The sequence below is a fragment of the Nesoenas mayeri genome (genome assembly GCF_963082525.1).
Source record: "Nesoenas mayeri genome assembly, chromosome: 15".
In the NCBI taxonomy this organism is placed as follows: domain Eukaryota; kingdom Metazoa; phylum Chordata; class Aves; order Columbiformes; family Columbidae; genus Nesoenas; species Nesoenas mayeri.
In genome coordinates this window covers 8,116,062-8,143,599 of record NC_137559.1, presented here as the reverse complement: position 1 = coordinate 8,143,599, position 27,538 = coordinate 8,116,062, and the positions used below count along the sequence as shown (strand labels likewise).

Below are 27,538 nucleotides of genomic sequence, written 5' to 3'. Positions count from 1 at the left end.
AGAGCATTGCTTTTCCCTCATCCAGGAGTTGGTTGCTGTCAAATAGCAGGAGATGTTTATGTACTGGGGCATAATGGGCTAGTAGTGATTAATGGTGTGCTTTAGTTAAAATGTAGTACAGGTGCTAAACTAAGGAAAAACTCAGTTTTAGCACTGTGGTTAAAAGCAATGCAGAAAGTGATGGAGCAAGGCCCGCGAGTCAGAGTTGTGCTTGCAGCAGAAACTGTCTCCATCAGAAACTTTCCCCGCTCTGTGGGTGAATAATGCATCCTCTCTTGCTGGGGTGGTTGTGAAGATGATGCCGTTCTCTTGGCTGCACATTCCTGTGAAGTGGAGCACACCAACTGGCTTCAATCCCAGTATAAATTCATTTCAGTTTCAAAATTTTGAGAAGAAACTGATGAAACTTCTAAGCGCTTATGAGTCTTACATGTAGCGCACTTTTACATTAACCTGCTCATGGTCAGCTATGGGTGAGCAGTGCGGATAAAAACCATCCCGTTGCCATGACAACCGCTGCAGCCGCGCTGCAGCCGCCCGCCGGTGCTGCTGGCAGGGGCGCTGAGCTGCGGGGTCTGTGGGTGACGCTGGGCAGTGCTTGATCTCGCCTGGAAAGCGGCTGAGACCCAAGCCCCGATCTCACCGCTGGCGCTCTGGTGTCCCCGCTGTCCCCTGCCAGCACCATCCTCTCGCCTGACGTCACACCTAGCACCGCCCTCGCCACGCCTCCACTGCGAGGTGCTGGCCTATCAGACGCTGTCTCGGCCGCGTTGCCGGGCAGAAGCCGTGCCGGCGTGGGCGGGTTGAGGGCGGTGCCGGTAGCCAATGGGGGAGTCCGAGGGCTCCGCGAGGGGGCGGGGCCGGTGGCGGGATGGCGGCGGCCATGGCGAGCGCGGCGGAGCGGGCGGTGCTGGTGAGTCGGGAGGGGCGCGGAGGGTTCGCAGTTGCCGTGGCGAGCGGCAGCGGTGTGGCCCGGGGGTGGCGGCCCTGCCGGGACCCCCGCAGCTCAGCTCCGGCTGGAGAGCAGCCCTCCCGGCTGCCCGCGGGCAGCGGTGAGGCCGTTCCCTGCCCCCGGCTCTCCGTGCGGGGCTGAGCCGCTCGGTGGGGGCCGCCCGCGCACGGCTGCGGGGGCAGCTGCTCCGGCGGGTCTGCAGGGCCGTGCCTGGGTGCCCGGCCCCGGGCTCCGCTGCCGTGCTGCCCTCAGGCCCGCGGCCGCCCGGCAGGCCCTGGCCTCCTCTAGACTCCCCTTCAGCTGCCGCGGTGTCTCCGCTTTGGTGTGCGGCCCCCGAGCGGGGCTTGCGGTGACACCGCTCCTTGCCCCGGCTTGGGTGTGTCCGGGACAGGCCGGTACCGGGAGCAGCCCTGCCCGCGGTGAACAGTGTCACACGTCGTGTGGCCTGGGTCGTTTCACAGTCCGACACACCGCTCGGTGTCATCCCAGACAGCCCGTGGCTGGCGGGTGTGTCACGGCCGCCTCGCCGGGCTGGAAGGCCGGGGAGCCGCAGAGCGGCCGCGGTGTCGCACACCGCCAGGGACGCGGCTGCGGCAGCGCTGGGGGCGCCTGCCTGGGGAGGGAGTGCAGGGGTGCACCCGGGACAGGTGCGAAGCTGCATGTGAAAACCAGAGTCTTCTGTAGTTAATGTGATTCAGAATAATAGGGGTAGTGTTCCACAAAAACACAGACGAGTAGTGCACAGACACGGTGAATGAACTTGACTTGGTATAAAATTCATACCAGGAGGGAAGATGGACTCCTGTCTCGAGAGGAATGAAAGACACTAATGATGATTTGAAGTAGAAACATGTGTGTGACAGCAATGGGATGGGGAAGGCACTGAAGGTGTCTGCCTACGTGGTTTTTCTTCCCTTGGGAACCTGGAGAAGAGCAAGTGTTACAGGGAACGGTAGATCAGGGAATCCAATATGTCAACATGGTGCCTAGAAACCCAAAACAGGCTTGAAGGATAATAGAGGATCTCACCTGGGTTTGTTGTTTGTACCTGCCTGGGGTGAACGGTTATTAAAACAAAACCGTCCTCGTCCTGCTCATTGTTCAGATAACTCCCGCATAAGATGAGTAGTTATTTTGTGTTTCTGATGGTGAACAGGAATATTATCTAGTGTTTGATGTCTAATGATTGTGCTGCTATCTTTCCACAATGCAGGAAGAAGAATTTAAATGGCTTTTACAAGAAGAGGTCCATGCTGTTTTGAAACAGCTGCAGGATATTTTGAAGGTGAGGTTAATTTGCTTCATCTGTTTTTTTTTGTGTGGCGGGTTTGTTTGTTCTCTCATGAGAGGAATGGTGGTAGATTTTCCCTGGAGGAAAGAAATCGTGATGGAGGATGCATGGAAAGGTCCATTATGCACATCCAGCGCTGTTCCAAGGGTTTGCCTGCCCTCTGATCTTGAGGACTCACAATAAAGCTGATTTCCCCTGGAGTGCTCTGTTCTTGACCCTCTTTGCTGAGACAGGGCAGCATGGAAGAGGCAGACCTGTCTGCCAGGCATTTGCCTGAGACATTCATATTTTCTGGAGCAGAGAATCTGGATCTGCCTGGAACTCTGTTGTGTTACAGTAGGGACGAGCACAATGGCCTTTAGTTGACAAGCTCCTACTTGTGCAGTAACGAGTAGCATGCATCCTCCTCATGCAAAACCATCTTTCCCTCAATACACCCACCTCTCCGCTGGCACCTGCCCATTTAGAGGCATGAAGGGTTCTCCTGAACTGGATCTGCAACACTTTCACCAGCCTGAGCGTGAGCTGCCGGGTTCAGCTGTTCCTGGGCAGCCGGGTGGTGAACTGGCCAGAGGAGGTTGTGAGCAGGAGAGCCCCCGCTCCCCTGACCCATTAGTTTTCCACAGGCCGAGCCCCTTGACGCTCTGAGGTTTTGGAGGGGGTTAGTGAGTGGTGCAAGAGCAGGGGCAAGAATGTGGGAGTGACTGACCCAGGACGTGACTCAGCAGCAGGTGACAATAAGCTGCAGTGTCTGTATGTACAGTATCTGTTTTGAAGAATTTGTTGTAGTTTTAAGGGTGACGCATGATCAAAGGACAGTTACCAACCAGTATAACCAGTCAGGAGGGCTGGTTTTCAGTCCAGACTTCCCACGTGCGGAAGGGACCGGCGGTGCTTGTGCTGTGCAGCCGGGGCTGCCACTCCTGCCACAGCATGGTCACCCTTGGGCAGCGCCCGCCTTGCCCGCTCCGGGGTACGGAGCTGGAGCGCGGATTTCCAGTGCCTTCTGCCATCAGCTGCAGGCATTGAGCCTTCTCCTGGGCTGTGCGTCCTGCAGGAGGATGAGGGAAAATCCCTGTGCTCCACTAGGTGGGTTGCAGGAGGCTCGCACAAAGGCGACCACTCCAGCATCTGGATTTCTGCTCTTGCCTTGTCTTTGTTCCTGGACTGTGGTGGGCTGGGCCCCGGTGGCCGCTCCAGCGCTCACGGTGTCCTCTCTTGCGCAGGAGGCCGCTCACCGGTTCGCTCTGCCCGCCAGCGGCTCAGCAGGAGCCATCAAGCAGGAGAACTTTGTTCTTGGCACGTCAGGGTAAGTATTCATGGCGATGCTCGTGTCTGTGCCAGGGGCTGCTCGCTGCTCCCTCAGTGTCTGTGGCAAAGGCCTCCACAGCACCGCTGGAGTCACATGAGTTTTTTTATTAGGAGATTTCACTTTCGGGAAAACAAATGGACAAACTCTCACAGCAGGTTAACACAACAGCCTGCAGCCACGTTCCAGGGGCTGCCTTAGCCACGCTTGTGCCATTTCCTACGGACAGCTATAATAAAGTCCTTGATTCCTGACTGCAGGCTGGGGTGTTCCATCAGTGTGTTTCAGTCTTCCCCCACTGTTCATTGTAGATGTGAGCCATCTTGCAGGACCTTTTGAAGGGTTTGGGGTGTGGGATTTTTTTTCTTAGGGGTAGTGGGATTTGCAACTTTCAACTCCCATATTAACCAGGTAGCACTCCAATGTCAGTAATTCATCTAACATGTGACGTTTGTGCCTGCTAGAGAGCTGTTTGTAACAGCACCAAATTGTTGGTAGATAACACATAACCTAAGGATGAGATCAGGAATGAACTGGTTTTGGCAGGGCAGTTAGGGGGAGGTGGCTCAAAAAGAATATGACAGCAGCTGCCACAGGCCAAGAGCTGGGGACTTGAAGTGTGTGTAGGGTTCACCTGCATCCCCCAGCTGACCCCTCAAGGACGGGAACTTGGCAGCTTGGGGGTTTGTGGAGGAGCAGCATCAGGTTGGCAGTTGCAGTAGGTGCCTCTTGCCTCCTGTGACTTGTGTCACCCTGACCCTCCTTCTCATTCCAGCACGGACCAGGTGAAGGGGGTGTTGACGCTGCAGGGAGATGCTCTGTGTCAAGCTGTGAGTACTTGCTATGCTTCCTGCTTTGTACAACCGTCAAGGGCTGGGAGTCATCTGTATTGCACTTTAACCTCAGGGGAGAAGCCATCCTTATTACGCTTTACCAGTGATCAATAATTATTCTTTGCCGGTCTTCCCTAATAGGCCTTAAAACCTTAACTTTTCCGCAACAGTTGAAATTTGTCAGGATCCAGCATCTAACCCCCTACAAACACACACACACACTCTGTGGTGAGTGGTGGAGTTGATTTTTCAAGGGGATTCCTTCCTTTTGCCACCTTTGTTGTGTAATATTGAATTTCCTTGGGGGTCCTCTGAGATGAGGTCGCATGTCCTTTGTATTAACATCTTCCCATAGGAGACTGACGTTCTGGTCATGCCAGGACTGCTGAGAGCGAGTTGCCAGGGTGTTCTGGGAGGCAGAATGGGGTGGCACTGGCAGCCTCTGCGCATGGGAGTTGCTTGCTCTTACATGTTTGTTTCGTTCTTCAGGACATTAATCTGAAAATGCCCAGAAATAATCAGCTCCTGCACTTTGCATTTCGGGAAGACAAGCAATGGAAATTGCAGCAGGTACTGGTAACTTTAGATGCTTACCCCTCTGTAGCATCTGCGCGCTTCGGGCAGTAGCTGTAGCCCCTTGCTCTCCAAGAGAGGAGGTTATGTTTGTCCCACGCTAGGTCCAGTGGTAAAAGCAAAGGGAGGAAACAAATTCAATTAAATTCAGTTACGATGCAGGAGAGAGAGGTGTGTTCTGCTTGTTCCTAAAACACCAGCAAGCTGAAGGCTGTCTGCATAACAGCCATAATCCTTTAAAGGGAGTGCCTAGGGTGCCTGTGCAGCACTGGCCTTGTGTCTGCTCGTAAAACCCAGGCTAGCAGGGCAAAGAGCAGCTTCAGGGCCTTTGAGTAGCTTCATCTCATTCTGTTACAGAAGCATTTCTTTATGCTGAGAACAAATCTCACTGCATTGTGCTCTTGTAGCATAGCTGAGTTCCCTCCGGTGAGGAGTTAAAGGGATGTGGCTATCCAGAGCAGTGAATCTTGCCCACCGTTTTGCTGTGAAATACCTGATTTCAGGACCCAATCTAGTGCCTGATTTTGCAAACATAGTTTCCCGTGGTTACTTTGTCATAGCTGAGTAGGTTGGAGAAAGATGTATTCCATGTGCGTTGCTGTGCCATGGCTCAGATTCTTCTAGGTAATCTGTGCATTTTGTCTTGAGTGCAGTTTCCAACAGCTGCTTTGGCAGCAGAGTGAGAGCTCTACCTGGTAACTTCATAGAAATCTAGAAAATTGTGTTCTTGAGATGTTAATGCCAAACTTGACTGAGTTTATTTATGCCTTGCATAAAGGCGAGGAAGTTTTTGTGAAAACACTCAGCAGTGCATCCTGTTTTGTGGGAGTTTTGTGCTGCTGCCTTGTTCTTAGGTTTCTATACCACTTTTAATGGAAAATGCCTTCCTTTATTTACTTGGAAGAATTTTGTGTTCTAATGTTCAGTTGTGGAGTGTGAGTGCCTAAAGGACTCTGTGCAGAAGCATTTACAGTGATTGTGTGGAGATCTTTGTCCTGTCTAAATTAAAAATGACCAACTTGAAGTACTGTGAGTTTCTTCCCTGAGTGGTGCCAGTTGGAGTTCTGTTTCTCTCTACCAAGTCAAGTCATCAGTAAGAAATTGTGGTATAGGCACATTTCTGAGAGACACAGGTCAGGTCACACAAGTTTTGAGGAACTTTATTACAAAACAGAGCAAAATCAAGGGGGAATAGGAATGAAGAAAGTCCTTATAATAGCAAGACTGACATTGCTGGGTTGGGTAATGCTGCCAGGAACCACTTGGCTTGTTCAAAAGCATCTGGGAGATGTAAAGGCTGGAGGTAGTGATGCTTGGAGATGCCATAACCGAAGTACCTGCAGACTCTCTCTGCAGTCTGACAGTGGACTTTATCATCTCTTTTCTGTAGCCTCCTGTGCCTTGTGCTTCCTAAGAAGTAGGGCTGTTCTGTGATCCCTGTGCTCCACACAAGAAGGAACCAGCGTGCAGATCTGTGCCAGGAGGGCCTCTACAAGGCTGAGCTGGGATCTAGGGTTCCTGGGGAGCAGTTTAGGTGCATCAAACTACAAATATCCCAAGCTATGTTATACTGTCTCCCAGCAGCCACCTCTCAAACAGGCTTCCCTCCTTACCTTTCCAATTGTTTACACCCTTGGATTTACTCCTTTGCTTTTTTATCAATTTTCCTGCTGCCCCTGGGACTGAACACAAATCAGTTTCTTCTAGAGCCACTTTCTTCTTCCCCTGGTTGGTACTTGCTCCCATGAAAGTGCTGGCCTACCCTTATCAACCTTGCTTTGATAATTTTCTGCCTGCTGCAAGCGGTCTTGCTTGAGAGGGACTCGAGTTAACCGGTCTGGTCAAGTTCCATACAAGCAGCACAGTTGCAGCTTCTTGTTGCTGGAGATAACTTTCAACCCCAACAATTATAGTTCAGAAGGGCTCTGGAATACTGCCAGAGATGCTCTATTGGAAATCAATTTTTGCTGCTATTGCTGTAATTTACGTCATTAGTTTTAGCTCTGATGGTTCCTAAGGAATAAATCATTCTTGCTAGGTCTAATTGCTGTATCCCATCAACAGTGAGGATTCCTACCTGAACAGTCACAGAGTCCTCCTGGGATGAGAGTGCCTCATGTCACTGTTTCTTCACGGCAGCAGCAATATTTTTATTGACAATCCAGGATGTAGCCATCAGACTGTTTTGCATCTCCAGTCCTTGGGTGAAGAACTTAATCATGTGTGTGGGCAGCAATGGTAGATTTGTGTTAGCGAGTGTCTAGTACTCAGAGAGAAATGACCTTAGCATTTGAGAAGTCACTATTTTCTTAGGGCAAACGAAATAGTCAGGGAAACCTCTACCTTCTTGTGTGTATTATAGAGAGTGTTTCTTTAATAGGGCTGCATTTGTACCTTTACAGATCCAGGATGCTAGAAACCACGTTAACCAAGCCATTTACCTGCTTATGAACAGAGATGTAAACTACCAGTTCAAGACAGGCTCGGAGGTCCTCAAGGTGAGGAGAAAGCCCTCTCTACTTGGGTAGGAACGTGCACTTTTCTTCCCTCCATTTCTTGTTTTAAACACAGGTAATGCACATTACTGTTTGAGACTCTTACTGGAAACGGATTCCCCAGCTTGTACCCGTATGTACCTGCGTCAAGCGTATCTGCGTGACCTTGTATTTTATATGAATCTAAACCAGTTTAGCATCAGTAGCAGGGTTGTACAGTCTGGTGAACGGTAATCTGAGCAGTTAGTGCTCTGCTGCACAGCAGTGATATTCTGAGAGCATCTCCCTTGATCTCATTTGGATGATGTGGTTACACAGCTCGTGCTGTTCCTGGTCAGTCAGTGCTTTTGGGGAGAGAAGAAATGAGGCAGTCATCAGCAAACAAAATATTACAGTTAGTACTTGTTATTTACTGACAATTTTGAAGGGACTTCTCACTTGCTAGTAGTAGTTGATGCAGTCTGATACAGAGCAGCTGCTGCATGGCAATAAAGCCCAGCCTTCTGCTTGAAAATGCTCTCTGAAGCTACCAGAATCTCAGCTTACTCATTAGAATCCATCACAATATCAAACATGAGAAAGCTAAATCTTTTTAGTCTCCACATGGGCAAGGGCTGCTATTAGGAAGAAGCTAGGTAATAAAACTATTTTCTTTTACTTTTTGGGTGGAAGTAAGGGGGAGAAATTAATAATAATATAAAACGCCTTAATCTTTGCAGTCATGATCTCTGTAACAGATGTGTTGCTTCCCACATTTTTTTCTGGAAAAGGAAGTCTGCCTGAATAGAGCCTTTGAACTGTAGCTTCTGGCAGGATTGGATTCGCAACGTGCTGGTTCTTTTCTCTAGTGCTCTAACTCATAGATGGTTATGAACAGGGGAGCCCATTCAGCAGTTGTTGTAGCCTTGATGTGGGAATGGGGAGAACTAGAACACAGCTGGTTGTTTTTCCTTAGTACCAGCTCTTCAAAAGATCTGTTGATGAGTTTGTCAATTCTTCTGTGGCATCAGTAATTAATCTTATGTTCTCCTCTTATTCTTCTAATGAATAGCTGCTCTCTCTTCAGTCCCTGGTATTAAACACTCCTGGTCTGTCTCACAAGTGTCTATGATGGTGGTAACAGTTAAACTGCATTTATGTGGGAGCCACCCCTTCTCAATAAGTCCCTGAGTTTCTAGAAGGGTGGGGGTGTTGGTGGTGCTGGTGGTGGTTGTTTTAACACTTGCAAAAGGCTGTAGGATTCTACAGCATGCTCTCCAGAGCTGTCCAGAGATCTCCACTCAGCAGCGTACTGTACATTATCTTGTAGCTTATGGATGCTGTGATGTTACAGCTCTCAAGAGCCCGAAATCGGCTTACCACTCCAGCCACTCTGACCCTACCAGAGATTGCCTCCAGTGGCCTCACAGTAAGTATGTGGTGGTCTCGATCTCCGCACAGTCTGACAGGATGCGATATGTAGCACGTTGTGTGGCATCCTGGTGAAGTGAATTTCTGAAGTGTCCCCTGTGGCAGAAATAGAGCTGAAGTAGGTGCAAACCTGGAGCATTTTTGCCTGTTCTGTATTTTCCTATGGGAAAGCAGATGACTGGGGATCTCATAGAGTGAGTTCTGCTCTCTGCCCAGGAATCTTGGCCAGGGATGATTTGTACCTTTGAACACTGCTCCATCCTCTTTTGTCACCATCCTGTCAACAGCATTTGATCAAGTGCAGCAAGAGGAAGAACTATTGCCTGCAAGCTGCTCAGTCTTTTTTGTCTTTCCTGATGTCCCTCTCTCTATGGGGTAACTGGAGTATGGTTTAGAAAAATGTAGTGATTTCCCAACTGTAAGAAATAATGTTCCTTTCACTGACAAAGAAACTACTGATTTTCTCAACAGAAAATGTTCACCCCTGCTCTGCCTCCAGACGTCCTCGTGAATTTCTATATTAACCTGAATAAGCTGTGCCTGACTGTCTATCAACTCCATGTGCTGCAGCCCAGCACAACCAAGGTGATGCCTACTTTTTCTTGAGCCTTGTTTACTTACCTCTTCCTACGTCCCACTGTGAGGAGGAGATCACACTGCTACGTGGTGTGATGTTACGTACATAAGATAATGCAGAAATTACTGTAACTGGTGTTAAGTGTCTGTGTTTAGACCTGCTGCAGACAGAACACTGGCTCTAAATCTTGTTTGGGACATGACCACTTAGAAGAAGATACCAATGCCCTGGAGAAAGCCAGTAACTCTTCTTGCCCAAGTCGTGCTTTATCTTACAATATAGTTGGATAATTTTGGAAGGGTATAATTGTCTCAATCCAGTTTACATCCAAGTAGCATCTTGGGGTTTCAGAGTGGAGTTTCGATGGATGCTTTTCTACTTCACTTGTTTCATTTGGGTCAGCTTAATGTCTTGTAAAAAGAGAATTAAGCTCTTACGCTTTATGAAATGCACTCCTTCCATAAGGATATTTTTCCTAAAATCTATCTTTTATTTTTCTTCTGCATCTTCTCATCTTAGTTTTTGTGGTGCTAAAATTTGGAGCTAAGTTGGACTGGGACACTGTGGATTTTTTTTCACGAAGGAGCAGGAAGAGATTAAATTACATAGTTTCTATATGAAGGAGGTATTCAGGCAGATACTGTATAGGCATTTCTGGATGTCAGGCTACTGAAAGTGCAAACCTGAAATGTTGTCCTTCTAAGTAGTTTCTTTACTGCATCAAAATCCTGATAACCTTTTCCTTCTCCTTTAGAACTTTAAGCCTGCTGGAGGGTCCATTCTACACAACCCTGGAGCCATGTTGTAAGTACAGACTGAGAGTTTATACCCTATAACTTTGCCAGGTGCTGTTTTAAATGTAGTAGAAATCATAATGATCTATTGTGTGAGAATGGAGGACAGTTGAGTGTTGTGTTCTGCGCTGTCGTGTGTGAAGCTGTGCTCTTTTTTCTCCCACTCCAGTGAGTTTGGCAACCAGCGATATGAAGTCAGCCACGTCCATAAAGTGGAATGTGTTGTCCCATGGTTAAACGATGCCCTTGTCTTCTTCACAGTTTCACTGCAGCTTTGCCAGCAGCTGAAGGACAAGGTAATGGCCTTAGAGAAGGGTCTTTGTTTTTAACGTTGGATTTTGAGAGGACCTCAGGTCTCCTAAAAATATGATATGATGTTACTCTGTACAACTTATATATAAACTGAAAACAAGTGATAAGTTAATGCTCTGGAGCCAGGTTGCTGGCTGGCACTGCCTAGGAGACAGCCATCTGGGATAAGTGTAGCAGTATGGCATATGTGACTAGATGGAATGGAGCAGGTAGACACTTTTGTGTTCTTAATCATGAGCTGGATGTGAGGAAATGCCAGGGTGCTGGAGCAGAGGCATGGAGGTCTGAGCAAACTAGATTCCAGTAGACCTGGCTGCCTCTTCAGTGACAACAGCAGCAAATCTGTCCTTCTGCAGTGCAGTGCTGGAGTGTGTAACACTGTAAAGCTCAGTCTTCACACACACGTTTTATGCTTTTTCTTCCATGGCCCAAGGGATACAGGAACTTACCTGCTTTTCTTCTTGCTTTCCAGATCTCTGTTTTCTCCAGTTACTGGAACTACAGGCCATATTAATTCTCTGTGGAGTATCCAAGTTCTTACAGTACTTCCAGTGTCTCCCTGTTTGTTTTCAACATGCCAGCTGAGTCCAGGTCAGCCTGGGGAGTGCTGTGATTCACTACCATGTGGCTCTCCATAGGGTAGGGTCAGCCTATCCAGAGACACAACTTTAGCAGCCGTGTCTGGGACTCCTGCATGAGCAGGGCACCAAGCAGCGCTGTGTGGTTGGCAAGAGCTTCCATCTCGCTTTGTTCTCACGTGTGTCGTGTGGCTGATGCTTTCCGAGCCTCTCATGAATTACACTAGTGCATTCCAAGGGATGGGAGCAGTGAACTTACTCTCACTAACTGAATTTGAACACAGTGCTGCAACTAACTGCTGGGCTGTGGCTGGGGAAGGATGGAGACAGACTAATTTAACACAGCACAAGAAGGGTAGGGCATGTTGCTCCATGTAGTGAAATATGTTGTTGTGATCTGGTCCAGCTGTGGTTATGACTGGCCCTGAGCTTCTCCAGCTCCTATCTGTTCTGTCTATGTCCATGTTATTGATTCCCCTCTGGGGATATTCTTGCTTGCTGCTGTTGAACTTCTTTTTTCCCCCTGGCATCAATGTGATTACATATATATTTTTCCTAAGCCCTAGTTGGGCCAATTGTTTTTTTCCAGGTTTAGTATCTTGTTTTCACTGCCAGCTTTTGGAGCTGACTCGGTACCTTGAGCACAGCTGTGCAGTCTCACATCCTGTCATTAAACCCAAAGTGAGTATCACGTTGTTACTACAATTTGCTGTCTACCTATGGATGCTACAGTATGTAACTCATCCCTCTAGCCATTGATAACTGAAATAAAGATCCTCAGACCTGCCGTGCTCCTGCAGGCTGTCAGTGCTGAGAATGAAAGAGTATCAAGGTTTATGTGCTCTCTTACAAGTGAGTGGCTCTTCTTAGTCTTACATGCTGGATTACTGTTTGTACTGGGAGGACAGTAGGAGTCTCTGAGGGCTGAGCTGGGCAGCACTTCGAAGGCTGGGCCTGGTTTGTGTAGCCTCAGCCTAGTGCTGTCTGACACCTCAAGTAGCTCTTGAAGCTTCCCTTGACAGTCGTGTTTGGAAGAAGCTGGGTTGGGTTGGTTCCTGTTGCTGGCTGTCAAGGGATGAGGAATCATCACTTATCTCCTGCTCGGCTCCAGCTCACCCTGTCCAGCCTGTGTTTCTGGTGCCTTTCGCCATGGGAGTACCTTACCCAGGAGCCTACATGTGCGCTGGGGTGAAGGCTGCAGTCCCACTGAAGTCCCTACAAAACATCAGGGTCATTGGAACCTATCTTTAGAGCATGGTTGGAAAACACAAGTATCCTGGTGTTTTTTAAGTGCTATCCAGAGCGCTATGCTCAAAAGGAAGAGATCACAGAACAGTTGGGGACTTTTGTGGTCCATCTCATGCAATTCCTCTGCTCAAGCAGGGCCACCCAAAGCTGGTCTCCCAAGGCCATGTCCAGACAGCTTTTGAACAGCTCCAAGAATGGAGACTGGAGATAGGTGTGTTGCTTTAATTTTTTTATTATTGTGGTTTTTTCTGTACAGACCTCTGCTTTGGGCGTGTGTGGCCTCCCTTGTCTGTGACCTCTCTGTCTTGGTGAGGTCCCTGGGATCTGGAGTGGGTTAGTGCCAGCCTTGTTACTGCTGCAGCCTCCTTCTCTGAGGACTTGACACTTGGTGCTGTGCTTGGTCCAACGCATGCTAATGCTGCAGGTTGGAGGCACTAGCAGAGCCTACAAATGAGTATCAGGCTGTGACCGATGATTGTGTTTGTTAGTAATGAAAGGTAGCAGGTAGAGAGGCCTGGATGGGCTGATGCAACAGCAGACTCATTACTGATTCCAGTCAGTTAGCCCTGTGACTGGCTGTGGTCATGACCCTGGGTATGCATTTACCAACGCTCGCTCTGTTCCAGACCATTCTCTGCTTGGAAAGCAATTGCGCATCTGTGGGACTGCTCACCATTAACAACTTCTCAGATTAGAGTATTTTTATAGTTAATAACCTCTCTGGAGCTGTTTGTGCTCTTCTTTAACCCTTCCTGTGTGTGGAGGAGGCTCCTTTTTTAATTCACACTAGTGCGTTCAGTCCAATCAATGTTGCCACATTCTCTCCAACTCGGCGTCCTGCTGAAAGGGATATAACATGCAACCCAGTGCGTGTTGTTTTCTTCTGATGAAAATAATCTTCAGTTCTGGAGGGCAAGGAGCATGCAAAATGGAATACCTGTCTGGTGCGCGGTGGCTGCGCTGTGAGGACTGCTGGGTGGCAGTGATAGCTGCTGCAGGACACTGCCGAGGTCACTGGAACAGAACAGCGGAACAGCAAGGTAGGTGGGATTGAACAGGACCCAGAACCCTGCACTGGTACCTCGTGATTTGAAAGGTAAAACAAGGGTCCACCAATGAAAAGACTTAACAGTCTTATCTCACTGAACCTCTGAATGCAGAAGAAAAGTAATAAGGCCCCAAGGGCTCTGATTTTGCAGCCCAGTGAGGCTGGTGTGTGTGATTTTTGGATGCTCTGCAGTACTGCCAGGGCTTTTGATTGGTATGTGCACTGATGAGTGCTGCTGTGAGACTGGAGCAGAATAAAATAATCAGACTGTCTGCCTTTTCCTGGGCTGGGTCGTTATCCTCTCTTTTTTTGTTTCCTTTGGGGAAGCTGTAGTTCTCCTGAGCAAAACCTTTCCTGTTGGCCCTTTTTCCCAGGGAATTTCTAGTAAGTCTTTGGGAATAGAGGTCTGCCGCTTAGATCCACCAGCTGCCTGCTTTTGGTGGGTCTGGCAGTTGTGTTGCTGCCACCTGGATGCTGCCGGTTCTGGAACCACAGAAGTCACTGATCCATGGGCCTCTGCTCTGAGCTTCTCCATGCCCCTTGAAAAGGAATTAGAGTTGCCTGAACTAGGATGGAGAAGATCCTCTTGGCTCTCTGCTCCCCCTTTTCCCCATTGGCATCGCAGCACTTTGCATGAAGTGCTGTACATCACCGGCATGGCTACCCCGCAAACACCGTCTGAGCCCAGGCTGGTTGGTGCTGTGCTGGCATCAGGCAAGGTGATGGCACTGTCACGACAGTGGCCTTGCACCCAGGGGAGGTCACACAGGGAGTGTTTCCCCCAGGCCCCTGTATCTTTGCTGTTGTTGCTGCCCTTGCCTGCTGAATGTTCATGGAGCGGCCACATTCTGCCATTCCTACAGGGCTGTGAGAGTTGCTGGGATGAGGGCAGCTGCCTGTCAAGCCCAGCACCCAGAAGCTGTTTGGCACATGTGCTGAGCTGTGCTCACGGTGCTGCTGACACTATTTCCATATATGTGGTCCCTACTGTACTGGGGATGAGGAACATGGGCAGAGATCTTCTCCAAGCCCTGGCTCTCTGCTTTTGAAGCTGTCCTAAAAGCAGGTCCCAAAGAGGAGCTTATTCTAGATTATCAGCAGAGTAAGACAGCTGGCCAGGCTGGAGGGACTAGGCTGGGGGTCCTGCTCCAGCTGGTTGGCCCTTGTCCCCCCATCTCTTCTCTTGCAGGGTCAGAGAGCAGCAGCTACAGGACCTGCTGCAGTTTATTTTCCCCTTTCTCAACAGTGTTTTCTGCCTTTACTGCTGTTCCATACTGTTTTGCATTAAAAGGTGCAAAACTTATTTTGAAATTCAGACCACAGTGCTCTTCACTGAGGCTATAAAAATCTGTTCCTTATAAGAACCTTGTGCATATTACTGAGCAGTACAGCAGTCCTGAGGGAATGCTGCTCACAGACAGGAACGTCTAATACCAAGAGCTGCTTTTCATTTTTGCACAATAACAACAACAAAAAAATCACATAGCGAAAGTAGTTTGCTAGAATGAGACATCCCAACGGAGCAAGGATAGAGCTAGATGAGTTGTGTGAGGTGAAGATGTGGGTTTAGAGCCAAGTTGAGCAGCCCTCAGATCTCGCAAGTTTAGCTGAAGCTTTGATTTCAGTTGACGAGGGCTAGATATTTAACTGGTGGTAACTGTCATAGCTGTAGTTAACAGTGTTGAAAGTGTTTTTTGGTGTGATTTTTCTGTATGTGCATCCCAGGCAGCTGGAGACAGATGGCGCAGCCCTTGGGAAGGCAGCGTGGGGTCGGAACGGCTCTGGTGCCGTGGAAGCACGAGCAGGGTGATGCTCCCCAGCAGCGTGTGCTGGTCTGGCACTGATGAGGAGAAGCCAGGGGCTCCATCTCCTGCAGAGCCAAGAGCCAGCAGCCGTGCTGCCTGAGCACCGTCCTCCCTGACGCCTGGGGTGGGTCTGTGCCTCCTCATCCAAAACCTGGATGCCAAGACAAGGATTTTGCTTGCACACACCCCAGGCTTGACAGTGCTTGTGTTATCTGAAATGGCAGCAGACAAGCTGATTTGACAGTCAGGTTTCTGCTCTATGGAGTCACAGTGAAGTGTAGTTTCACGCCTGTCTGGTCCCATCTCCCAGGTCCTCAGCAGGAGGGAGGAGGTGCTGCAGAGGTTGACGCATGGCCTCCTGCTTCTCAAGGTGACTCGCTTGGCAGAGCTGATGTTCAGGTCTCAAGCTGTTTGCTCCAGCAGAACTGCTGTTCCTTCTGGTCTCCCCTATGTTCAGGACCTGGCTCTCGTGCCTGGGCTGGGACACTGGGGAGGGAACCCTGGGTTTGTTGCTCATTTCCAGGAGACTGTCCCTGCTTGCTTCTTGTAGAGCGGTCCAGTGGATGGAGGCATCACAACAGGGCTCTGCGATCAGCCTTGGGTTACAGGGGAGGACCCCTGTGGGTCCCTGGGGTCTGGAGCTGGGAAGAGCCCTGTATACCCGCTCCCAGGGACACCCATCAGCTGACATCAGAAGGAGAGAGGTGCGGGACTGAGATGTGCATTGGCTTTGTTCCTCTGAACACTGGCAGAATACAAGAATCCATCGGTGCTCAGCCTGAATGTGGCCACGCTGGGCCACGTGCTCGATCTGCGGCTTAGACAGGAGGGAGCTACTGGAGGTTCAGCAAGCCAAGCGTTAAAGTAGCTGGAGAGCTGGATCAAGAGGGAAGGCCACTGCAAAGCCTGCCAGGAGTGCTTGGGTGTCTGCAGCTTTTTGGGGCGGCTGGTGAGAGGCAGTGTCTGGGTGGGGGATGCTTTAACAGAGTATTTACTAGGTAAAGTATTAGGCATTGATTTCTTGCTTCTGTCATTTGAAAATCCTCAACTGCCTTCTATTTGTAATAAAGCACAGCTCTTTCCAGATTAAGCTCTGACTAAATAAAATTATTAGTGTTCAAAAGGACTAGGGAATGCTAACAAGGCCTTACAAGCCCCTCTGCAAAGTGGGTAGGGGACTGTTATGGGTGCTATTTTGGTGATATTGCTACTATTTTTTCATTAAGAGAGAAGCTGGTGAACAATGAAGATTCTTGGTGCATGTTTGGGCTGGGAGAGGCTCAGACTTCGCCGTGGTAAGATTTCTTTGCTGTCAAGTGAAAGGATCACTGGCTGGTCCTGCGCTGTCCCCACGTTACTAGGCAGGGAGTGATGTGCAGTGGGTGAGGCTGTGTGTAGATGTGGCGCTGACTCCTCAAGAGCTTGGGCAGCCTTCTAGGTCCTGCCTGTGTCTGGGGAGATCTGAAAAAGAGAGAGATGCACCATTCCGCAAGGACCCACAGACAAATGTTCCTTTCCTTGAGCCAGGGGCTGTGGTGAAGCCACAGGGGAGAAGTGTGCTGGTTTGGCTGAAACTGAGTTATTTTGTTATTAATATTTTACTAAACTGTGTTTATCTCAATCCACAAGTCCTTCTCTTCCTCTTCCCTTCCCTTCCCTTCCCTTCCCTTCCCTTCCCTTCCCTTCCCTTCCCTTCCCTTCCCTTCCCTTCCCTTCCTTTCCCTTCCCCTCCCCTATTTGGGGGTGGAGGTGAGCGAGCAGCTATTGTGGTTTTGAATTTCTAGCTCAGGTTAAACTGCAACAACAGGAACACTTCAAGATCAGGTAGCCTGCACTTTTCATAGAAGCTCACTGAACATGCCTCATTTGTTGGTCCTTGCACTTTATACCCAGATGGCTGCTCACTGTGGCAGCCATGGTCTCCTAACCACCTGCTCTCCACTGCAGGTCCCTCAGTTACACCATTCCCAAAACATGGTGGGCTGCAATCCCCTGGAGACATCCATTCCCTCCCCTCATTTGGGCAATGGGAGGGAAGATCTCGTTGGTCAGCCTTGGCTGCACAGGGAGAGTTGCCTCCACCTCCTCCTGGCTGCTCTGGTGACATCTTTCCCTATGGGGAAATCACTGGCAGAAGCAAGATCAGTTTGGTCTGTGCTAGACTTGCTGCAGGGAACTTTGCTGTATCCCCCACAGGGCAGTTTTACCCCAAAGGCGAGAGCATGGGGGCTCCAGCTGAAATGTGGTGCTTTGTGTCTACCTAGGGTAAGATCTAGGGCGAAACTTTGTCCTGTCTGGGATGAGGAGAACTTCCACAACTCCTGGTACACAGGGCATGAGTTCTATGAGTTCTGACTCATGGTCTGTCACAGGTAAGAATGCATTGCACAGGTATAAGAGCTTTGCGTCTCTGCCCAGGATGTGCGCAGGAGCAGGGAGGCACCAAGGTACACTGGAGATCGCAACCAGCCATGTGGCGTATTTGAGGTGGGAGACAGAACAGGTTCTGTTTGCTGGTAATCTTTGCAGAAGGTAGAATAGCTTGTCCTGATAGCTGTGAACAGCAGGTGATACAATGTGTCCCTGCTTCTCTCTCCTACAATCTAATTATTAGAGCCAAATTCCACCACCACTCAAATTGTGGTGTCAGTATAGAAGCATTTTCAGTCGACTCAGGCAAATGAATATTTTACCCCTTGGCTTCTTATCAGCAGGGCCCATAATTCACCTGAAAGATATTCATGTGCGCTGATTCATTGCTCAGAGACAGGAGTGACGTTCAAGTCTCCTCGTTGGGCTGCTGGTCATGAGAGCTGGGCTGGGGGCTCTGATACCAGAGCCAGTGCCTGGATAAATTTGCCCACGTGGCCAGCTAGATGACCGAGTGGCTTTACAGGCAGATGGAAAGTTAGCTGGGGAAGCTGAAAGCTTGAATGGCTGAGAGGCAAAATGCTGCATTTATTTGCTGAATGGCTAGATAAGTGCAAATAGACAGGAGGAAGAACTAGATTAAGCAGCTGGTGACAATGGAGAGGTTGTGGCTCACACGCCTCTGGGTGCAAAAGTAATTTGTGCTCCTAGAGAAAATACAGTCTCCAAAATATGGAGCCGGTGTGGGAGGTGGTCCTTGACTCTTGAGCACCAAAATCACTCAGTGTTTTCCTGCATCTCCCAATTACGCTCATTCTGCTCCCACCTTTGCTGCATTCCCACTGCTGGTCCAGCTGCTCTCACTGTCCCTGCATTGTCCTCTTCACCACTAAACATTGGGACTGGGACACCCTCTTGCTGGGCACCCCCGGGAGAGCATGGTGAGCTTGCAGCTGCTGTGGCTGCTGGCTGTGGGGCAGTGCAAGATAGATGTGAGAGCAATTCCTTCTTCTTGAAGCAGATTGCCAGGTTCTCTGTACTTGGTAGTGGTGTGGGTGATGCCGTTCAGGTGATCAGCAGGATCAGGCCACACCAGCAACACAGATTTCGGGGTCAAATCTCATGTAGGGAGTCAGATCGTGAGTGAGGAAGACAGGGATGGAATCCAAACACTCATACCAGTGAATGAGAGGGGCCAAGGGAGCCACTCGGCAACTTCCTACTCAGGTGAGGTGCCCATCAGGGGGTGTTTCTAGCCCTAAGGTCACCCAGAGAGCCTGGGTGGTCAGACAGCAGCCCTGCTCCCCTGCAAACCTCGGGCTGCACAAGCTCCTGCAAGCCCTGTCACTGGGGCTGACCTTTAGATTTTCTTTGAGAAAGCCTTTGACCTGAGATCGAACATTTCCACTGTCGCGGTGGAGGATTTGCTGCCAATTCTAACAACTGTCGTATTGCCCAGTAAAAGAAACGCATGCTTTGGTTCCAGCCTGAGTGGGTGGACCTTCCATTTCCAGCTAGATCTGAGATCCCAGCCCGCAAATGGGGCTTCTCTTTTTCCTTAGCACAACGACGCAATATTCAACCAGATTGAAATGCCAAGTGCTTGCTTTCTCCAGCCTGCCAAACAAGATGGGTGATGAAGGATCCCACATCACTAGTGATACTCAGCAGTGATTCTCCCTCTCTAGCTGTGGTTTGTGGCACAGGCATTTTAAAGGAGTTTTAACCCACTTAGTGTGCATTATTCTGATTCTGTATTGTTCTGGTGTGTTACTTTCAGGGATGGTCTGGTAGACAGTGCCAATCAAAGTGGGTTTATAGAAAATAGCTCTCATCAAAGTCACTTGATATTTTTCAATGTAAGTGGATATTTTATGTAAGAAGATACCCGTAAAAGCTCTGAACTAGCAGCATATGACGTATTAATTAATGAATCCCATTTCAGCTTTTCCATTATTTTCCTGAGTTGGCATCAGGCTGATGGCTGTATAGTTACCTGCATCCTCTTGGTTCCTTTTGTAAATTTCACTGCCAGCCCTGCGACCTTCTGAAGAGTCTGAAGATTTACTGAAAGCCAGTGCTGGCTGGCCTGAGAGTTCCTAGAAAATTTAGATGCAAGTTTTCTGGTTCTGCTGATTAAATCCTGCTTCTGGGCTTTCTGTTGATTGCCAGGTTTTATTACTGCAGGGGAGTATTTCTGCTTCCTGTGATAGGAACACATTATGACCGCTTGCCAAAAGGGAACAGAAACATTAATTAACTCTTCTGTCCTGTCTGTGCAAGTATTGCAGCTCCTCAAGGTACTTCTGTTGGTTATAGCAATCTCTTTCCTTCCCTTATCAGTTTTCTAGCTTTGGTTATTTGTTATACATTGGTCGGGAAGGAGTTCATTCTTACCTATCTTCTTTTTCTCTTCTAACCTGCTGCCAGCTGTCCAGTGGTCTGAGCATCCCCAAGCTGTGGTGTTCAATTGGGACTTTTCCTCTGCTCCGGGCCCTGTGCTCAATGGCAGCAGCTCGTGGTGGAGTCAAAAACTCAGGAGAGAAACTCATGTTGTTTTTGCTGTGTGCATTTTGCTCTTCCCCTGCTTTAAAATAATCTCTCTCCAGGAAAGCTTTTTCATTAAAATCATCAAGGAATAGACGTAAGTGGCTTAATTTAAAACACCGCCAAACATTTGAGAAAAATTTAGACTGAGATCGACTTATTCTAGATTTAGCTATTGGCTGGGGCGACAGCCAGCTGGGAGTCATTAGTGTGAGCAGGAAGGACATGGGTAGGTGTTGTGGGCAGGAAGCTGTACAGGACACAGTGCCGGGATTTTGCTGTCTACCCGAAGTCAGGATGAACACTTCATTAGAAGCAAGCTGTGTAACGTTCTAATATTAGCAAATCTGCAAACTGCTTGCTCTGTCCGCAGCCTTTCTGCAGGCTGTGCTGCGGCATGGCATCCATGTGTCTGACGGTACTGGGGGTGGGCTGGGGGCGCAGGGCTCTATGTTGCTGCTGTCAGAGCTCCCTGTGGTGTGGGGCTGGACTAGGGGGTGCAATCCCTTTGCTCAGACATCAGCGGGCGGTTTTCGGAGGCAGCGGCACTGACAGATGCTGGGGAGATGCGATGTGCGAGAGCCTTCAGCCTGCTCCTCACGGGCCTTGCGCAGGGGTTTGTGCTCACACATTCCTGCGTTGAGCATTCCCCCCAGGTTCTGCTGCTCTAATTTGTGAGGTCTCTGTTATTAAGTGGCTTCTGTTTTTTGGACAAGAGCCGTTGATGAGATCACTTGAGCATAGTCCCTAATGGAAAATATTTCTCACCTGTCAAAGCTGTTGGCATGAATTGATTATAATGCATCAATCTATTAGATGGCACTAATCAATTTGTGTTTAAATGTCCCTTGAAATACTTGTCTTCTTCTAGAAGGACCTGATCCAGAATCCAGCACAGCAATTTGACCTAGTGAATCCTGACTCTTCCTAAAGCCTTGCTCTCTGTTTGTGACTTGGAGAAACATCTTCTCTACCGAGAGGAGAAAATCAGCTCTATTCTCCTTTCCCCCAGCCTTTGCTGCCCATTTTGTGCTGTCCTCTAGACTACTTAGACTCTGATGCTCTCTTGCTGTACCTATGGGGCAGTAATTCCACCTTTATACCCACTGCAGCCCCTCCATCCACCCATCCCAGAGGAAAGCTGGTAGCATGCTATATCTTGAGTGGATTATGTCTGCCCACAGGTCCCATCCAAGCCTGATGTTGTATTACCTGGCCTGGTTCCATACTTGGCAATCTGGGAATAGTTTGACTATTTCCACTGATGATTTCTGGCTACATGGGGAAAAAAAAAGTGACTTTAACAGAGGACTGTGTAGATGACAGCCATGTGGGTCTTGAAGCTAAACTTAGCTTATCCACTGAATGCAGTTTTGGAAAGAAAACATGTGTTCACCCAGAAACATCAAGCAGAATAACAACCCTGGTATCCCCAGCACAGCTTCTTTTTCCATTGACTGGAGCATTATTCATCCAAATGAAATTATTGCTCTCTGACAGTTGAATGTTCCTGGTTAGCAGGGAAGGATGGACTTGCTGTAAGAGCAGATGGAGTCATTTGTTTCTGCCTGGGTTGATACTCATTGCTCTGAAGGGATCTGGAAGTGTTGTGACTCCTGTCCTGAAGCACAGACTGTGTTATTTTGATGTCAGGTCATGCTACAGGCTCCCTACTCACAGCATTTATATAAGCGGTATATTGAGAGGATGGAAAGCAGGCATGGGAGGGGGGCCCTCAGGAATGCAGTGCAGCCCATGTGGAAGACAGGCTCCGTGCCCAAGGGAGATGTCTGCTTGCTCATGTCTTTACTGACCCCAGCTCAAATCTCCAGGACATCTCCTTGACTGTGTTATCATTGCACTTATTAGGGTGCTGCTGGGACCCTGCATGAGCCACCCAGCTAAATGATGGCGCGTGTCTGTGCCAACGTACTTGAATTAGTACCGGTCTCTGTCTGACATTAGGAGAGAGAAGTATAATTAAGGTAATTACAAGCCATTCAGTATCAGTCAGGAACAGCAATCTGTCTTTCACATGAGAAAAACACGGTGTGTTAGTCTGCTCAACCCATCAGAACACAGAGCAAACCCAGAGATCTCCAGCCAGCCCAAGGAGAATCCCTGGCAACTGTGCTGTGTGGGCTCTGTCCCCAGGACAAGCAAAACTCGACCCCCAGATATCAGCTGAGCTCCCAGCACTCCCCTCAGAGCAGGGTGAGCCCTGGCTCTGCTGTGGCTCATTGCTGGGGTTGAAATGGGTGCTGTGGTTGTCCGTCTGGGTGCCTGGGCATATCTTGAGGTATTACTGTTAACGTTGGATAATGATGCATTCATCCCGCACAGCACAATACATCCAGATGACAAAGAAGCTTAAGGAAATTGCTCACTCTCCTGCATGTCAGGAAGAAATTAGACCTGTTGAGTTATTTACAACTGTAAGACTCTTGCTACCCGTCTCTATTTGGAGTGCAGGGTCTTTGGGACAGGCACCCGCTCTGCTCTGGGTTCCTACAGCATTGTGCATGTGCAGTGAGGGCCCGTAGCTGGGGTTTCCAAGCTGTCCTGCAATAGAGCTGGTGGCAACGCTGGACACGTGCCAGGGCTTTACCAGTGGGACTGGGAAGGTGTGCAGAGAATGTAACCGGCTGTTTTTAAGGCTTAGACGTGTTTTGTTCCATACAGGTCCCAGTCTTAGAGCCGGAAGGAGGGTATGCATTACCCCACTGTTTGCCCAGCTGTACAAGATTGGGATCATCTGTTGGAAGAGTAGTCCCTGAGTTAGTGAGGAGAGTTGGTTGGACTATATTGAGCACAGCAAGGAAGGAGTGGTAAGTTATTCCCAGTTTTGACTGTCTAGGTGCTAGCCTCTGGCATGGAAGTGTCTTGTGCTTGCAGATTTTGGCCTGATAAAGCTTGGCTGTTGTGAGTTATCATCAGTCACAATGAGAAATATGTTTATTAGATCAAGTGTTCCTTGGCTTCTCAGTCAGCTGGCGTGGCTTTTGGTTGAGAGCCTCTGGGCAAGGGTGAAGGGGAAAGCAAATAAAGTGGGTGTTGTTGTGTGAGTCCAGCCAGGTACAGGGTACCATCCCCGCCCTAGATGATCACTGCAGGCCCCACTACTGGCTGGATGAGGAAAATGCATTTATTTGCTCTGAGATAGAAAGACATTCCTCTAGTATGTACAGCAGCAACATCCCACACATGCAGGGAGCGAACAGCCCACCCCCAGCCCCAGGGAGGGCCCAGTCACTGGAGAGCAGCCCGGCCAACACCAGCACCATCACTGCAAACATCCACGGGCTGTTCCGGCCACTTTCCACACCACCTTTGCTTGTCTGGCCCTGCAGGCACTGCTCATCTGCCTTGCGATTCTTGCTGTGGGAGGCTGTCTGGCCAGATGGGGCATTGGGAGCGAGAAGAGACTTGTTGACAGCTAACCAAGGTGTCCAGAGCAGTGGGGCCATGGAGCGGAGGAGCTGGAAGGATGAGAGCCAGCAGAGGAGCTGGAGCTCTAGTTCTTGGAGCCCAGGTGGTCTGAGGATCCAGGAGCAAGCCTGGGTTCATTCCTTTCCCATGCATGCAGCGTGTTGTGGGGAGAGCATGTTGTTGCTCAGGAGAACAGCTGGTGAATGGAATGGGAAGGAACAACAAGGCCAGAAGTCATGTGAAGCAGTTTCTGGCTTGCCTTTCCAGCATCCCCTCTCACCCAGGGGGAAGGGTGGTCTGAAGCTGGTGACACAGCTGAGCTGGCAGATGGAGTGGAACTTGGCCACTAAGAAATACAAAGGGGCTTGGAGGAACTGGAGGGGACTGCCATGGAGGCTGGGATCAGCTCATGCCTGTTGTTCTCCTCATGCATCTGGGACACTTCAGTGGAGCCTGGCTCAAATCCTGGCACTATGTGGGCAGCGTGCACCACATGTACCTTGTTGCGGTGCTTTTTCCTCAAGAGACAGCTGAAAACTTTTTTGAAGCCCTTGCGGAAATGCTTGGAGACCAGAGCGTAGACAATGGGGTTGAGGCAGGAGTTGGCATAGGCCATGCAGTGGGAAAGCAGGCGGAAGGCATAGGTGGCCTGGTTGAAGGGGAAGTCTCCGTAGAGGTATCGGAGGATGACTACATGGTACGGCAGCCAGCAGAGGCAGAAAAGGATGGTAACAATGATGATCATCTTGGTTACCTTCCGCTTGGCCTTCTTGGACTCTGATATGTCTTCCAGGGGGTCCACTGCTGTCCACAGGTACTTGATGGTCCTGGTGTAGGAGAGGCTGATGACCAGCACGGGGATGACATAGCCGAAGGCAAAGGTACTGGTGTCCATGACCTTGCGTCTCCACTCCTCCCAGCCAGGCATGCAGATGTAGCTGGACTCCCACTCAATCAGGTCATAGTAGCTTAGGTAGGGCCCAGCAAACACCACGGAGAGGCCCCAGATCACAGCCATGGCAGCCACTGCATTGTGGGGGGTGCGCAGCTCCCGGGAGCGCAGGGGGTAGCGGATGGCCAGATACCTGAGGGGAGAGCAAAGCAACCAGCACTGAGATTTCAGCCAAGCTCTGCCTGGCCACAGAAACTCCAGGGACAAGACAGTTTCCATCATTCTCCTGAAAGTCCCTGAGCAGTGGCCCTATGTATTATCTCACATTCTCTTTGAGATATAGCCCTGAGTAAAGCAGCTTTTCTCTTTCTAGCAAGGATGTTTCTCCTCCACAGGCTTAGACTGGCTCATCCCCTCTGTACATGGTGGGCTCGGTTATGTCCCTGAGCTGGGGCCAGAGCGATGGTGCTGTGGAGAACATGCAGATGTCCACTGCTTAGCAGAATTATGCAGCAGAAAGAGGTCTGAACTGGGGATTCAAGACCTGGGGAAGCTTCAAAGGGTGATGGACACCATGCAAGCTCCTGCCCACTGAGGGCATATTTCCAGCCTTCTCAGGCTTTTGAATCAGCCTGGAGGGAGGGAGATTTGCCTACTGGAGCTGTGACCAGGTGGGCCCTTGCCTTTGATACTGTCTGTTTTTTCAGGCCAGCCCAAAGCAGACAGTGATGGTCTGTCTGATCCCTCCAGCAGTACAAGGAGCAAGGTGGGCCAGGATGTGTTCCCTGTGGGAATCAAGGCTGGAGTGCACCCCAGTGGGGACCTTTTCGTCATCCTGGGCTGTTAGTGTAGGCTCAGTCAGAAATGGGGCGGCTGACACAGTCACCTTATAGAGCCCTTGGGAATAATGTAGGTGGCATCGGTCAGGGCCAGAGTGTCCTGGGTGACCTCCCAAGAAGGGACTCTGCTCACAGTGCAGGTGCCTTTCTGCACAGGGTGCAGGAGGACTGAGGATGGTGGGGGGACAGGAATTGCTAGATGACAGGTTTTGTGCTGGGCTGGCAGCCCCTGGGGAATGAGAGATGTGTTTGCTGCAGGACTGGGATCTCTCTTGCGAATTTATGTGGCTTCTCTTATGGTGCCTTCTGTCTACCTTGCTGCCTGCACATGATGCTTTTCTGAAGTGGCAGCTTGGGCGAGTGCCATTGCTAATATAGAGTGAGGTGACTCTCAGCAGGAGTCTGTCACAGCGGGGAGCTGAGCTTGGTCTCACATGCCCTAACCACAAGGCGCAGGTCTTTACTGCAGAAAGCGCAGACAGGAGCAGCACCAGCTATGCCCTCGAGAGATCTGGAAGTACTGCTTGGGGGCTATTAGGGCAAGGTTTGGTCCCCAAACTGCTTTTGACATGGATCAATACCACTGAGGTTTGAGCCATCTGCCTCATGGTGATGGTGATCTTTCCATGCCCTCACGCAGCCCATCTTCTCAGACCACCCTCCTTCCCCAGCCCAAGGGTGTCTTTAGACCGTTACCTGTCCACAGAGACGGCAGCCAGAGTAAAGCTGCTAGCATACATGGTGAGGTAGATGAAGAAGTGGACTGCCTTGCAGATGAAGGAGCCGAAGACCCAGCCCTCAAGGGAGTAGATAGTGGCCTGGAAAGGCACACAGAAGACAATGAAGAAGAAGTCAGCCAGGCTGAGGTTCAGGATGAAGAGGTTGGTAGTGTTGTGGCCCATTTGCCCGTTGCGCAGCAGCACTGCCAGCACCAAGCTATTGCCCACTGTGCCCAGGAGGAAGATGAGGGAGAAGACCACAGGGACAATGACACTAGCAGGGCTGAATTGGTGGCTGTTGGAGGAGTTCCAGTACGCAGCCAAGCTCGCGAAGTCCTCGTGCTCCGTCATTCTGTGTTGCGGTGAGATGTTGGAGCCTGGGGCAGCAGAGGGAAAGAAGTGAGAGACTAGAGAAACACTGCATAGCTTGTTAGCTTGGCTGATGGGCCTTTTGGCTCATGGGAGACACAGAGCCCATTTTCAGCTCTGTGACCTGCATGGTTTTCAGCAGGTTCCTCTGGACACTGCTGGCTTGGAGGACAGGCGGGGTTAGGTTGGTGGTATGGAGTCCCCTGGAGTGAATCCACAGCCCATGTTCAGACACTGCTGTTGACTGCTGGAGGTGAGGTTTAGGGCAGAGGAGAGGATAGCACCTCCTGTCCATCAGATCTGGGGATCCAGCAAGCTGCCTGGAATCACACCAAGCCCTGTTCAGCCCTATCACAGCTGTAATGAGACTATTCCCATGCAGTTGAAAGTATCTCCAGAGGCAAGTGTCAAAGGCTCATAAGGTCTAGGAAGCAGGATGCCATCTTGAGGTTCTCTGTGGTTGCCCATGGCTCATGACTCACCTACATGAAGTCAAATTAGTGCTTCCATCCCTTTTACAGATGGGACTTGAGACATGGCAAGCATGGAGAGGTGGCTTTGTAACTCATTTGATCAGGGAACTCACTGATGCAGCTGAGAAACAAATCTCTATCTTTGCTGGGTTAACTCTGATCATCACTCTGTACCCAGTCCTGCCTGCAGACAGGACAGTGATAGAACAGGCACAAAGAGAAATCAGGCTCTCTTAAGTGACGCATACAAACCGTGACACTGTTGCTGGGACACTGAGATGCTAAGAAAGTCTCATGGAGTCATTCAGAGCATCTCTGGCAGAGTGCGATGTCTCCCAATCCCTATTTAGCATCTTCTCAAGAAGCTGCCACTCACCAGCTGGACAGGCTGTAGGTGCCTCTGCTTCCCCGTTTGTGCAGCAAAGCTGCCATCAGGTGCCTCGTTCGCTCTGTGGCGGCACAAGCCAGAGCCCCCCTTGCTTGGCCGGTTCGGAGATTTAGCCCGGGAGCCGCCGCTGCCCACCAGCACCCCACGGGGCACCAGCCCGGCCACAGCCCCCTGCCTGCGCCGGGCAGGGTCGGGCAGCCCGAGCGCCGTCCCGTCCTGCAGCGGGCACGGCCGTCGGCGCCCGGTTGGGGCTGCCCGTGCCCGCGAACTGCTCCCCTGCCCGGCGC

General features: G+C 50.1%; 3 protein-coding genes across 4 annotated transcripts in view; 2 read left to right on the top strand and 1 right to left on the bottom strand.

Moving 5' to 3' along the window:
• Window positions 1-2,233, top strand: part of GLYR1 (glyoxylate reductase 1 homolog) — a 28,622-nt gene extending 26,389 nt beyond the window's left edge. Inside the window, exon 18 of the transcript XR_013922881.1 lies at window positions 2,166-2,233. The gene's annotated coding sequence lies outside the window, so the exon portion shown is untranslated. The remainder of the gene's footprint in view (window positions 1-2,165) is intronic.
• On the top strand, window positions 863-12,001 carry ROGDI (rogdi atypical leucine zipper). 2 transcript variants are annotated; one of them, XR_013922883.1, is made up of 12 exons: window positions 863-913; window positions 2,166-2,237; window positions 3,470-3,552; window positions 4,328-4,382; window positions 4,875-4,955; window positions 7,361-7,456; window positions 8,763-8,861; window positions 9,335-9,448; window positions 10,195-10,244; window positions 10,404-10,530; window positions 11,019-11,137; window positions 11,714-12,001. XR_013922883.1 is itself a non-coding variant. In XM_080354126.1 (11 exons), exons 1-11 carry the CDS (start codon window positions 872-874, stop codon window positions 11,058-11,060), a joined length of 861 nt encoding a protein of 286 aa, XP_080210252.1. In that variant the 5' UTR covers window positions 863-871; the 3' UTR covers window positions 11,061-12,001. The 2 variants fall into 2 exon arrangements, 1 of the variants encoding a protein (XP_080210252.1); XM_080354126.1 differs by having other exon boundaries at window positions 11,019-12,001.
• An 11,916-nt stretch (window positions 12,002-23,917) lies between these two features.
• LOC308046290 (galanin receptor 2b-like) lies at window positions 23,918-26,372 on the bottom strand (the record flags this gene model as incomplete). Its single annotated transcript, XM_080354020.1, has 2 exons — window positions 23,918-24,656; window positions 25,999-26,372. The coding sequence occupies 2 exons, from the start codon at window positions 26,370-26,372 to the stop codon at window positions 23,918-23,920; spliced, it is 1,113 nt and encodes a 370-aa protein (XP_080210146.1).
• Between the last annotated feature and the right edge of the window lie 1,166 nt (window positions 26,373-27,538).